Genomic DNA, 12,211 nt, shown 5'->3' on the forward strand with positions numbered 1-12,211 from the left:
AGTATTTACCAAATGTGTAAACCCAGATGGATTAAACATGTGATGCAGTCAAAGTTAATGAAAGATCAGTAACATTACACTTATAAATAATGACATGCTTAATAGATCGTGTTGGTTTTACATTACTATTAGTTGCGATAAAATATTGGAAGCTGTAACTATAAACTATTAAGGGGAGCAGTAACTATATAACCATTATAGTAACTATTAGCACAAAACAAACATTCATACACACATAACGCAAGGTTTTAAGCCACCCATAAAGCTCAATGAAGAGTTTGTACACAGGATTTGTTTGTCACGTGATTTGGTTAAAGTAGGAATCTAAAAGAAGAATGAGACAGGTCAGAGTCCTATTTTAGATAACAAGGGAAATGTTTAATCTTTCGAGGGCCATTCCAGCATGGGGGTGCACACACGTGTAGTCACCAGGAGGGAAGACGTGAGGTATGGCTGCAAAAATGGCATTTAGACTTGACAGTTGCTACAAGAAAATTATATATATATATATAGCTCTTTTTGGCAATGCCACTTCCATATATGTGTTCATTTAAAAAAAAAAAAATACACACACACACCAAAGAAACAAACAAAAACCGTCTTCCCAACAAACATAAAGAAATAAGTTCTATTGCTGCAATGTGACAACTGGATCATATAATATATATATATATATTTCATCCCTAAATATTTCTCCCTTTAAATTCTTAAAACATTTTTATTTAATCTCTTTGAACTCTCATGAGCAGAATATGTTTGGTTAATACTCCTCCTAAAACAAAGCTCCTTGATCACCAAAACTGCTGCAGAGGAGTGTTTTGTTATGGCTTATGGCATGGGACCAGATGTCTTTTCATACAGTACACAAGTGATTGTAGAGAATGGTACAGGAGGGGCATCTCAGTACACCCAAGAGACTGGTACCCACTGCGGGGAGGAGCTGGCTGATTCAATGGCTTCTTCCACTGCCTTTACACTCTCGTCCACATCATTGTTCACCAGAACAACATCGAAAAAGTGTTTGTAGGTGGCCAGGATTGAGTCGGACTGTCTTTGGATGGCTTTCACAGCGTCTGACTAAAGAATGCAAAACAGACAAATCAAGTCACATCGTGTTTTCAGGGCTTGCAGTAACTTCCGAGACAGGAAATTGATCATACCTGGTTTACATCTGTTGGTGCGATGAATACTGTAAGAGGGGCAAAGTCAGGGGTTCTCAGAAGTTTCAATGTCTGTGTAACATAGAAAATGCATTTCAATTTATGTAGACATGTCAGCTTATGTTCACACGCCTATTTCAAATGATGATCATACAATAGCACTAAAGTTTGAAAGGTTCCAAGAGTGATTTGAATGTTTAAAATTATATATAAATGAAAAAATAATCACTGAGATTTGCCTTTATTCATTTGCACTCAAAATTCTTACAAGGAAGAGGAAGAACCCATGGGGTATGTTTGGTATACAGTTGTGTGCAAATGATTGGGTACCCTGAGAAAAATCAATATTTTGGTGATTCTTGAAGTGAAGAGGTCTCTCACATGACAGTGATTCAAAGCTTTTGGAAAAGCCTGTAGCCTCCAAACTTAACCATGTTTGAAAATAAATAGATCTTAAACATGATGTGCATTTAAGACTCTAAATGTATCTCAGCCAATGAGGTGATCTGCAAGGAAGAGTTGATGAGAATTAAGAGACTTTTCCTGTCTACAAAGATTTGCAAGCTGTGATATTTGCCAAAGTTCTCAAGTGCAGACTTAATAATAGGGTGTCCAAACCTTTGCATTTATAACTTATAATTACCACGGCATCAAAATTTGAAGAAAGCCTCATTGTTTCCTTGCCGCAGGGCTTTGCTGATTTTAATGTTACAGATTGTACTTTAAAATAAACACATTCTGTCATTCCCACAGGTGTACTGTATCTTTTGCATGCAGCTATATGTTGAGAACATACAGTAATACAGTATGCTGAGGTATAACAAAAATTTCTCCCGCTCTGTCATTTTTGCCTGATTGAGATTGACAAGCCAGATTAAAAAAATAAAAAAATTATAATACCTGAGGTTCCACATCAAGCAGTGCAATCTTTCCTTGTTCATGAATCTTGTGGATGGTTTCAATTTTGGTGCCATACATATTTCCCTGAAAGCTCCCATATTCCAGTAGCTCATTCTGCACGATACATTTGGTCATTTCATCACTGGAGATGAAGAAGTACTCTTTCCCGTTTTCCTCATCCTTCTTTGGGGGTCGAGTTGTATCTGTTTTAAAAAAAAAAATAGCAAAAAGTCACATTTGCAGCCAAATAACTTTATTCCTAAATGTATGCTTAACTGCCTAAACTCATTTGCTATCCTTACTCTTTATCACCATCATCATAATCAGCTGTATCATTATATCATACATTTTTGATTACTTTTTTACTGCAAATTTGCCTGACCATGGTCATTCAATTTATCGTAATTCAATTTATCGTAATTAATTTGTATTGTCCTCTAAACGTACAGCCCTGCTGTCATTGTGTTGTTTTTACAGATAACTTAGCAGCAGATGTCAAAGATAGATATTCAAAATGTGTCAAGATGACAATTAGGGGCAAGGTGGACCTAGTGGCAGAATTAGACTTTCATACATGGGGTATACTTAGAGAAAGGGGGAAAAACAATGAGAAGGACTTACGTGGGGCTGGATATGCAAACTTTTCTGGATATTTTAGTAACAACGAACTCTTGATGTGACTCCGACCTACACCAGGGGCACCTTCAGAACAACACAAAAACAAGGTTGTTGCCTTCAGTCAGTATAATAGATCATAGAAAGAGAGAAAATGATGTGTGACATCTTGGAGGACGGTAACAGGGCTTCAGAAGCAAGCCGTACCAATGAGGATAAGAGTTTTTCTATTACAGGCCGGGAGCCGTACAACCTCTTCATAGGAGATGACATCAAGCTGGTCAAAAACTGTTTAAAAATAGCATAGTAAAATCAGTGTGACAATAAAAACAAAACCCTCAGTGGAATTGCTGGATTTTTATGCTACAGTATCTCACTGTCTTACCCGAGCTATGCTTGGCCAGGTACTTGTCCTTCTTCTTCTTGTCTTTCTTACCAAAGGGGCTACAGGTTTGGCTAACCTCTCCTGATTTCTTGCTTTTGCTGGCAACACGCCTGCCAAAAATAGTTTGAAAATACACAGTTTGTAATGCAGTCAAATTATGAGATGATGGTCAGTAGCTGGCCAAAAACATGAATGGTGCTATTTTCAGAGTAACTGATCACAAGTCAATAGCCACATTATGAGACTCATCACAACGCCCTGCAAGGCTGATTTGATACACAATTAATTCCACTTCAGTTTTAAATTACCTTGTCTTGAAACCTAAAAATCTAAACTTAAATAATTATTTAATTCATCAACTGTGAGATCTAGCATGCTTGACTGAAACTTACAATTTGTTGTAAAATAAGTAAAACTAGTAAGAACATGTTGCCATTAAACACACACACACACACACACACACACACACACACACACACACACACACACACACACCATCTACTATGGATCTCAGCGTTGGGAATGCACAAAGATCTACATCAGGTCATTTGTATGTGTACCATTCTTGCAGCTCAGGGGAAGGGACGAGACCAGCGAAGTCAGCAGCTGAGTTGTCCACTCTGCCTTGCCACCAGTTAGGATCCTTCTTATCTATGATCTCGATGATGTCGCCAGTATTGAACTTCAGTCCTGCCTCTTTGCAAGGAATGAGATCGTCCTGAGTAGGGTCATAATCAAACTGGGCCCGCATGAACATCTGGGGAGGGAATAGCTCAGGTTACTGGATATGAAGCTATGGTTATGGGATTTGGCAGACGCCTTTGTCCAAAGCGACATACAAATACAAAAAACATAATGTATAAATATAACATTTAAAATTTAACAGGGAACAGATTAGAATGATAGATGATGGATAGGTAGATAGATACTTTATTGATGCCCAAGGGGAAATTCAAGGCTCTCAGTAGCATACAGACATCACACACAACATGCACTTACAGCAGAAATGGTAAACATAAGTATAAACATATAACTAAACTCCACTGTACAATAAAGACAGTAGAAGATAAACTAACAAAACTAAATACTAAATACACTATATAAATTAAATTTAAAAAGTCCAATGTGCTTGAGGGTGATCAAGCATAAGACGCTTGTAGTGGCAGGTGCTCAAGGGAGTGAGTGTCATGGTGAAGGTGCAAAAAGTCAATTCATAGTCCTTTAGTTATGTGTGCATGGCAAACTATAACAAGGAGAATAGCAATAATAAACAACAATGTCAATTCAATCAATAGACAAATAAAATAAGCAATGAAAATAAAAGGCTATGATGATGATTTAAACATCTGGAAATAAATTGATTTGTTTTTCAAAAATAAAAACACTGGCTTCTTGCTGGTATACAATTCAGGGGTTAAAAAGAAAAGCTATATTAATAGGAATACACACAATAAAGGATGAGTGAATGATATTCTGATTGGTCTTTTCATTGGCTTACCTCACAGGGGAGAGAACGGATCTGCTGTTTCGGGATGACCTTAAGCTTGACAACTCCATTTGTGTCTTTCTGCAAAAATAGCAATAGCATCTGTCTTAGTTAATTACAAATATGCCCACCAAAAAAACAATCAATTTTTTGTCCTTCACACCAGTTTTAACATACGTTGTCGATGTTCAACAAATAATGCCTTTCATACATTGAATCTATAAAACTGCCATATTTTAACCTTTTCAGAAAAAGCAAAGTGCTCAAATAAAATGTAACCATAAGGGTACAATTGTAAAAATTCTTCAAGATTACCAGTTCTTCGTGGCCTAGTCTAGTGTTAATAAAAGTGCTACTCCATTGACCTTCAGATCTGTTACACTGTAGTGATTTGTCTTTTGTCTATCAAATCATGTGCTTGTTGAACCAATACCAGATGCATAATTGTGCATTATCAGACATGGCACTAGAACAACAAACTCATATTGTGATAATGGCTTATCTCATACCTCTAACCCACTCACAACTTGAAGCACCACATACTTTTGTGGATTTCTGTTTGAATCTGTACCATTACTTCAAGCTCTTCCATTACAGGTCATTAATTTTCTCTTATATACCCACTCTCACAGTCCAACTCATATTTAGACACCATCATAGATGTCTATGCTAAGATGCAACTAGCACAAATAAGTTAAAAGGGATGCAAAACAAATGAAGCAAGAAATATGTAGTTTAGGTTGCACAAGGACAAGGAAACCAATATTCTGGTTTTGAGCACTGATTTTAAATCTGTCAATAATGTGAAAGGCGTCAATATTCTGAAGTGAAACTAAACTTAATTTTCGCACAATTTGATCAATTGTCACTTAATATGTAGACTAACTAAGATCATAGCAGCTGGTAAGTGCTTCAGTTTAAGAAATAAGACAGATGGTCTAAGACTGCACTCGAGACCAATCTACTGAACAGAGCCAGAGGGCATACCAGAATCTTCTGCAGCTGATCCACAGACTGGCTGGCTACACTCTGTCCATTTATCTCTGCTATTTCATCACCTTCATGCAGTGATCCTGAAGAAAAATTAAACACAGTCCTGAATTTTATCATTCTCAAAAATACAAATCATGTTAAATTTTATAGTCTCTAATTTGTTTAAAATCAAATGAAGGATTATAATCAACTGAGAGATTAACAAATGAATTACATTTATTTAAGCAAGATTCTAGTGTCACAACAATTTGAGTTCTTTTCACTTGCCATTAAAACTATAGATACAGTAGTAATACCTTACCTTGTCTGTGTATCATCCCACCATGTAATATTCTTGCAACGGTACATTTCTGTTTCTCATTTAACTTTAGAGTCACTCCCTATGGAGACAATTTAAAACAAAATCATATGATTTCAATTTTTATGCAAATTGTGTCAATGACACATAACCGTAATGGATTTTATATGCAGCCCTTACCATTGGCTCAGAGGGGTTCTTTTCAAAAGCCACTTCACGTGTAATTCCTTTGCCATTATGATGTGCAGCGCTGCCATTAGCACACATCTCCTGACCCTCGGAGGTCTGCATCGTAGCCTAGAAAACCAGATATTCAGCTCATTATTGGTGTATTTTTGTGTTTTTAATGTCTGAAATACCAATATTCCTCATTTCAGATTAGCCAAATCTGAGTGCCATTAAAAGTCCATAGATATTCCCGAAAACCAGCTGAAATGTCCATATGCAAAGCACAAATGTGAGTTTTGTGGCCAAACATGTAAATCTAGAAAGATTTACCTAGGGTATTTTCTTTCTACTTGGATATTGGATGTGTCTGAGTGTTGTTTCTATAAAAACACACACTTACTTTCTAGATTTACAGCTTTACACATATAATGCACACTTGTAGTGTGGATACCATCCCTAAACCAGTCTGCTTTCATTCCTCACCAAAAAAGCCAAAGTCAGCGACTTTGTCAGTCACATGAATAAAGGAAGTGGCTACAGAAATGGGCTGAAGGCCATCTGGCTTCCTCAAGTTAATAAACAAGAGGAAGACAGCAGAAAGTGTTAAGATAAGCTGAAATGCATTACTCAACATACATAGTGGATATAAATCACAGAGTTAAGATTTACTGAGTCAGAAAATGAGTTAGTAATACAGAGGTCCCATGACATTGAAGACACGATGTACAGTACATGTTTTAACACATCCACACATTTATCAGTCTTGCTTTTAGGCCCATGGGGGCAATGGGATTGCATCAGCAATACAACACATGGCTCACCATATAACTTGCCTTCTCTGGACTGCTGTTGTTTAGTGTTCAGCTGTGCTTAGAAAACTAAAAATATTGAAATAATAATGACATTCAGACAGTTCTCGTTTTAAAGTGTTGAGGGGAAACAATGTTTTAGGCAGATTTTTAAGGAATAGCATATTCTCCAGGTCAGGTTTAGTGCTAGACTGCATAAAAGAATTAGCCTGGAATATCCAAACTCTTTCACAAAGTGAATAGGGTCTGGTGTTTCACGATTGTGATTCCTTTCCAACACTTGCATCGCGATGGGCGCTAACTTTGGTTAGGCTGGACGAATGATTTCAATCACATTGATCAGAGATTCCTAATGTTACTTCCTCCTTCGCCTAAACTTTACAAACTGACAATGAGCAGCATCGGCAGTCGGCCTACCTTTGCTGTAAATAAATTTCTGCATTTTTTCAAATGCATTTTTTGATGTTTGCAGGGGTTGCTGCTACTGTTTATCACAACCCGTTTCGATTTCATCATCCCCTCTCATCGCTGACTGGCCTGACATTTTTGTTTTGTCTGAGTGAAACGTTAGTGAACTATCATGTTCCAGACTAGCATCTCCCTCAATCTACGTAGGCGGGGCCAGGCTATAAAAGAATGCCGTCAGGGCCCCTTTGACCCAAGAGGTATCAAACTATAATACAATCCAATACAAAGCAAAAAATGTCTAAACTTTTTTAGCATCTTGGTTCAAAAATAAAAGCCCGCCAGGGATCCACATTGGTAATGAATGTAGTCCCCTGTGTGGTCATGGTCAATGTTTTTTATGTTGATGATTTATCCATATAGTTTTAAGTATACTTCGATTTGAGCTCAGTTCTCCAGTGAGGGAGTATACGTTAATCAAATAATTTAACTTCAAAACACACCAAATAACACTCTCTTCCTGGTCTGAAATATCGATTTCTATGCAAAAACCTATAGGAACCGGATTTTAAATGCTCATTTAAAAGAAATGTGGTCAGACGGATTTAGAGGGTTTTGCATCTGAACTCTTCATTTTTTCCAGCCACTGTGTAATTTGCCTTGTGCGTCCTAACTGTGGGTTATCCCACTTGGTCAGAAGTTGTTGCAAGGTTTTCTTTTATTTTTTTATTTTTATACATCATCTCTGTCTATAGTTAGGGGTTGGTTTTTCCTAGATCCATATATTTCCACAAAAAAATCCTTCCCAAATCAACATCAGCTAAACATAACTAGTTAGAGTCAGAGGACACATTCATAGAAGGATTTTCATATATAGACTTGAGTGCCAGGATGCTACAGCAGCATTGCTGTCTCATGTCATGTAAGTGCAACAAAATATGCTTAATTGAAGTTCATTAAAGATGCATCCTTAAAATTGTCTTTACAATCCAATAGCTTTGTAAGAACAGATGCCTCCAAGACATACCTGAGCTTATATCAGCGGTAATGGTGTAAACCAGGCATTCTTGCCAGAACATCATGGTGAGTGCACGGCACTAGAAGGGGGTTCTCCAAAGTGGTGAATCCAGAGTACAGTTATGTTTTGTTTCCATCTGTATTGCTTTTGTCTTCTCATAAATATATAACTGAACTGATTTGAATTATGTTACTACACAACTGTGTGTGTGTGTGAGAGAGAGAGAGAGTGTGTGTGTGTGTGAGAGAAAGAGAATAAGGCATACAACTAGCAAATCTACCAAATGTTCAGTGAAAAGTAAAACACTTTCCATCACCATGTGTTTAGAAATTGTTCAGAGCTTAGCCAATTATCTGTGGCACGTGAGAGATAGGTAGGGTACTTCGCCTCGACTTGGCTACTCATAAAATACACTATGTTCACCGGCAGAATCCAGCGAGACCATGTAGGCCTAATGCCCGAAACGTAGCCAACCACAAATGCTGAATTATATTGAACAAAACAATTATTTGGCGGCGAGGACCACTGTAATTCATAGTATACATTTTGATATTAAAAAACCTCACAAATTAGTAGCCTACAGGCTATGTATATTCTGAGCTTTTCCCATGCATATGGCTATGAAATAGTTTAGGACATCAACTAGGTGATTAGGCGTATAGCCTTAATAAGAAATCACAATCGCCAAATGACCTGATATTGCTCAATACACAGACTACATAAATTTCTATTTTAAGGTTAGGCTACATCCCGTGCTTCCCTGCCCTACAGTGGGCCGGCAGATCTATCCAGGCAATACCAGTGGTGGCCAGAGCACAGACCTTCTTCGGGTTTCGAAACAGAAGCGTAAGTCCTCAGTGTTATGCTACATCAGGTTGCAGCTGTTATTCGTAAACAATGCCCAAATGCGCAACATCCAAATGCAAATGAAAATATTAAACACGAGTGTACTGCCAGGAGAAACATTTGAAAACGTCTTACCTTTTCTGTCCGCGGTTTATTCTGAAGCAGTTGTTCTAGGTACAGATCGGACAGAGCTGTACGAACGCTGTTTACTTGCTCGAATATGACGGCAGGTTCATTTTTGTTGGACTTTAGTGTCATCTTTTACGCTTTTAGAGGGAGGGAGCAAAGAACCCACGATGCCCTTGCTCAAAGTCCGAAGGACACTGGATAAGTGTCGTCTGGTTGGTGCAAAAGAGCAATAAAAGGCAGCGATAAAACGTCCCTTCACCGGTTAAAGTACGAGATGTAGATCTGACGCGCAAGGATCCTTGTGGTAACGTTAGTCATAAGCTGACAAAGCAAATAACCTTCCGTGAGAGGCGGGGAGAGTCTTCAACGCGTATACTCAGTGCATCGTGTTTGAGCCATGTATCGAAGACAACAACCCTGAAATACAGACACATACCCCAACGCCCGCTGTGATGATAGCAAGACACGTTATAAATTGCAAGGGGCTATCTGAAATGCACTGACACTACATTCCAGTGGTGATAAAAATGTTCAATGCATCACAAAATCAGTTATTCAGCCAAATTAACTTGGCAACATCAACATGACACCAACACTGTTCCACATACGAAAACCTGCATATGGCTAGGCTATCGACAGGATAGAAACGACAGGATTTGCTTTTGACCAAAATTATATTTGGAGAGCTATTCCTTTAATAGTCAACGAGATCAACGAGTTCTTTTTTCCAGCGACCTCTAGCGGTTTTCCGTCATTGAGTCAATAGAGACCTCCTCCATGTAAAACCTTTGGGGATTAGATGTCATGTTGTCAAAACACTGTTACAATGAGACTTTATTGTGATTACAGGATATCTTCACATTGACAGATTGTATGCAATGATGTATGTAGCCTATTATATGTAATACAAATAAGCAAAGAGATGACTAGGCTAGTCTAGCCAATTCACTGAAAGATATATAGCCTACATTCCCATCTCTTTTATGGGACATGTTTTAGTTGCTGTCACAAGAGGCTCAGTTCTATTTCTTTCATCCACGTTGATTTCATTACTGCAAACGCTAAGAGAAGACTGTCAGACTTATCATGGTTTGTCTACATTATTAAAGTAGGACCTATGCTTGGTTATTGCAACCTCTAAAGTAATGTTGTGTATGTGTGATGCCATATGAAAATAAAGGCTTTATGGCAAAGGTCATGTGTAGCCTACATCATATGAAGATTGACTCTGTTGTGATATTTATGATCCCCGTCATACACCTGCTTTCATGCACTTCTGGCATGCATGACATGTAGGTGAAAGGGCATGAATTCTACAGTTTGTTTTCGAAGAGAGCCCTATTTGCATATGTGAAGTTCAGACTATTATTACTACATCACTCTGTCAACGGTGATTATCATTGGAATTCACATGATCATGTCTTACAGCTTGTCCTAACAGGATGTGATGTGAGCAAACATTAGCAATAAAATCTGTTCAATGACATTGTTTTCAATTGGAATGTCCTAACAGTAGGCCTACGCGACACGAATCAGTGCTGCGCAGCATGATGCAACGCAGAGTTTTGAGAGAACTTTTGTTGGACGTCCAATTTCTGTCTTCTTTCTGTCGCCCGCATTTCTCTGCTATTTTGAATGGGAAATATGACGCAATAGGAGGGCATATTTAACAGATTCAGTGTCGACAGATAGCATTTAATGATACAAGACAGTCGCTCGCCCGCATCCTGTTAGGACAAGCTATTATACCACTGCTTGGATGAACTTCCTATTATGATGCAGTGTTTACTATGTCAGTTTTTTTTGTTAATCCGGTTGTTAAGTCGTGATACTAATGTGCCGATTCTTTCTTTGGGTCCAACTGGTCCTGGAGCCACTCATTTTTTTCCCATAGACAGTAAAATAAACATCCGATAAGCCGATAAGAAAATTGTCATTCTACTATTCACTTGCTTCCTCAACCTAACAAAATCATATTTTTTGCGGAGGCCTGGACATTACCTTTGATTATATAATCAGGCTGCAGTGCTAGGCTACACTAATTACTCTGTTAGACTTAAGAATTTTTTTTTTATCCTCACTAAAACAAAGGTGATTGACAAGGTTTGCAGTCTGTGAAAAATGGCTGGCTGCGCTAGTAAATGTTTTTGGACGAAAAAGCTGTTTGGCCTGTGACGTGTCAGTACCAATCCGTACCGCCAGCCCAATCCGTTCTGCGCACGTGTGCCTATGCGCAGAACGGATCGGGCAGGCGGTACGGATTGGGTTGCTATTCCAAAAAAAAATCTGGTTTACACCATACACACACAATAAAAATGACCCATCACTACTTTCATGTAAAAACATACATTTATTAATTTATTTGTCTTTAAAGGAATATAGAAGACAACATTCACACTTGTAGGTGCAATGTGGTGTTGATTTTAGTTTAAAACATTTAAAAATGCCCTGGAAATATCTACAGAATATGAAGAGGTGTTGCCCAGATGTCCACTAAAGTTAGCATGCAAGCCAGCTCATGGGCCCAGCTCTCTGCAATATCACTGTGTACCACTGTGTAGCGCTGTAATGAATATAATGCAAGTTAATAGAAGAGGGCCCTGTTGTTGCGTTCAAGACTACTCTAAGGGCCCTATTCTACATGCTGTGCAAAGCTTGACGTAAAGCTTGTTCTGATCTTACACCCCCCAATAAAGTGATGAATTTTTTGCCATGCACTCCACTTTTATTAAACCTTGCACCCAGGAATGTGGCAATTAACAACATAAGGTGTGGTCTGGCGCATGATCCAAAAATCGCTATCTTACAACCTCTAAAAATCATTGCGCCACTGACCAAGAAAAACCTGTTCTACAGCGAAAGGCGCATATAAAGCACAGCTGAAGACACACTGTCACAAGATTTAAGCAGCCCTTAGCAACCAGTCCCAAACAACTCTGCAGGATAGTCAGTCATTCGAATATTATTGTAGTAAGTGTTTCTTTTTTCAGGCTACGTTT

General features: G+C 38.2%; 2 protein-coding genes across 2 annotated transcripts in view; one reads left to right on the forward strand and one right to left on the reverse strand.

The window, feature by feature from the left end:
- Positions 1-356: 356 nt before the first annotated feature.
- mpp1 (membrane palmitoylated protein 1) lies at positions 357-9,612 on the reverse strand. Its single transcript, XM_042077187.1, has 12 exons — positions 9,219-9,612; positions 6,018-6,134; positions 5,841-5,919; positions 5,534-5,619; positions 4,559-4,627; positions 3,621-3,817; positions 3,061-3,170; positions 2,883-2,963; positions 2,682-2,762; positions 2,061-2,263; positions 1,161-1,232; positions 357-1,077 (listed from the first exon to the last, which is right to left on the reverse strand). Exons 1-12 carry the CDS (start codon positions 9,339-9,341, stop codon positions 901-903), a joined length of 1,395 nt encoding a protein of 464 aa, XP_041933121.1. The 5' UTR covers positions 9,342-9,612; the 3' UTR covers positions 357-900.
- Positions 9,025-12,211, forward strand: part of gabrb4 (gamma-aminobutyric acid type A receptor subunit beta4) — a 51,527-nt gene continuing 48,340 nt past the window's right edge. Inside the window, exon 1 of the mRNA XM_042077184.1 lies at positions 9,025-9,083. The gene's annotated coding sequence lies outside the window, so the exon portion shown is untranslated. The remainder of the gene's footprint in view (positions 9,084-12,211) is intronic.

Source organism: Alosa sapidissima, chromosome 21, assembly GCF_018492685.1.
Source record: "Alosa sapidissima isolate fAloSap1 chromosome 21, fAloSap1.pri, whole genome shotgun sequence".
In the NCBI taxonomy this organism is placed as follows: Eukaryota; Metazoa; Chordata; class Actinopteri; order Clupeiformes; family Clupeidae; genus Alosa; species Alosa sapidissima.

What these genes read in the sequence shown, in the direction of transcription:
- mpp1 (XM_042077187.1), bottom strand. Translation starts at nt 9,341, where the DNA reads ATGACACTAAAGTCCAACAAAAATGAACCTGCCGTCATATTCGAGCAA. An exon ending in ATAAACCGCGGACAGAAAAG is followed by an intron (nt 6,135 to 9,218) that starts GTAAGACGTTTT and finishes CTGGTTTTCTAG; the next exon opens with GCTACGATGCAGACCTCCGA. An exon ending in TGCTTGATGTGGAACCTCAG is followed by an intron (nt 1,233 to 2,060) that starts GTATTATAATTT and finishes TATGTTACACAG; the next exon opens with ACATTGAAACTTCTGAGAAC.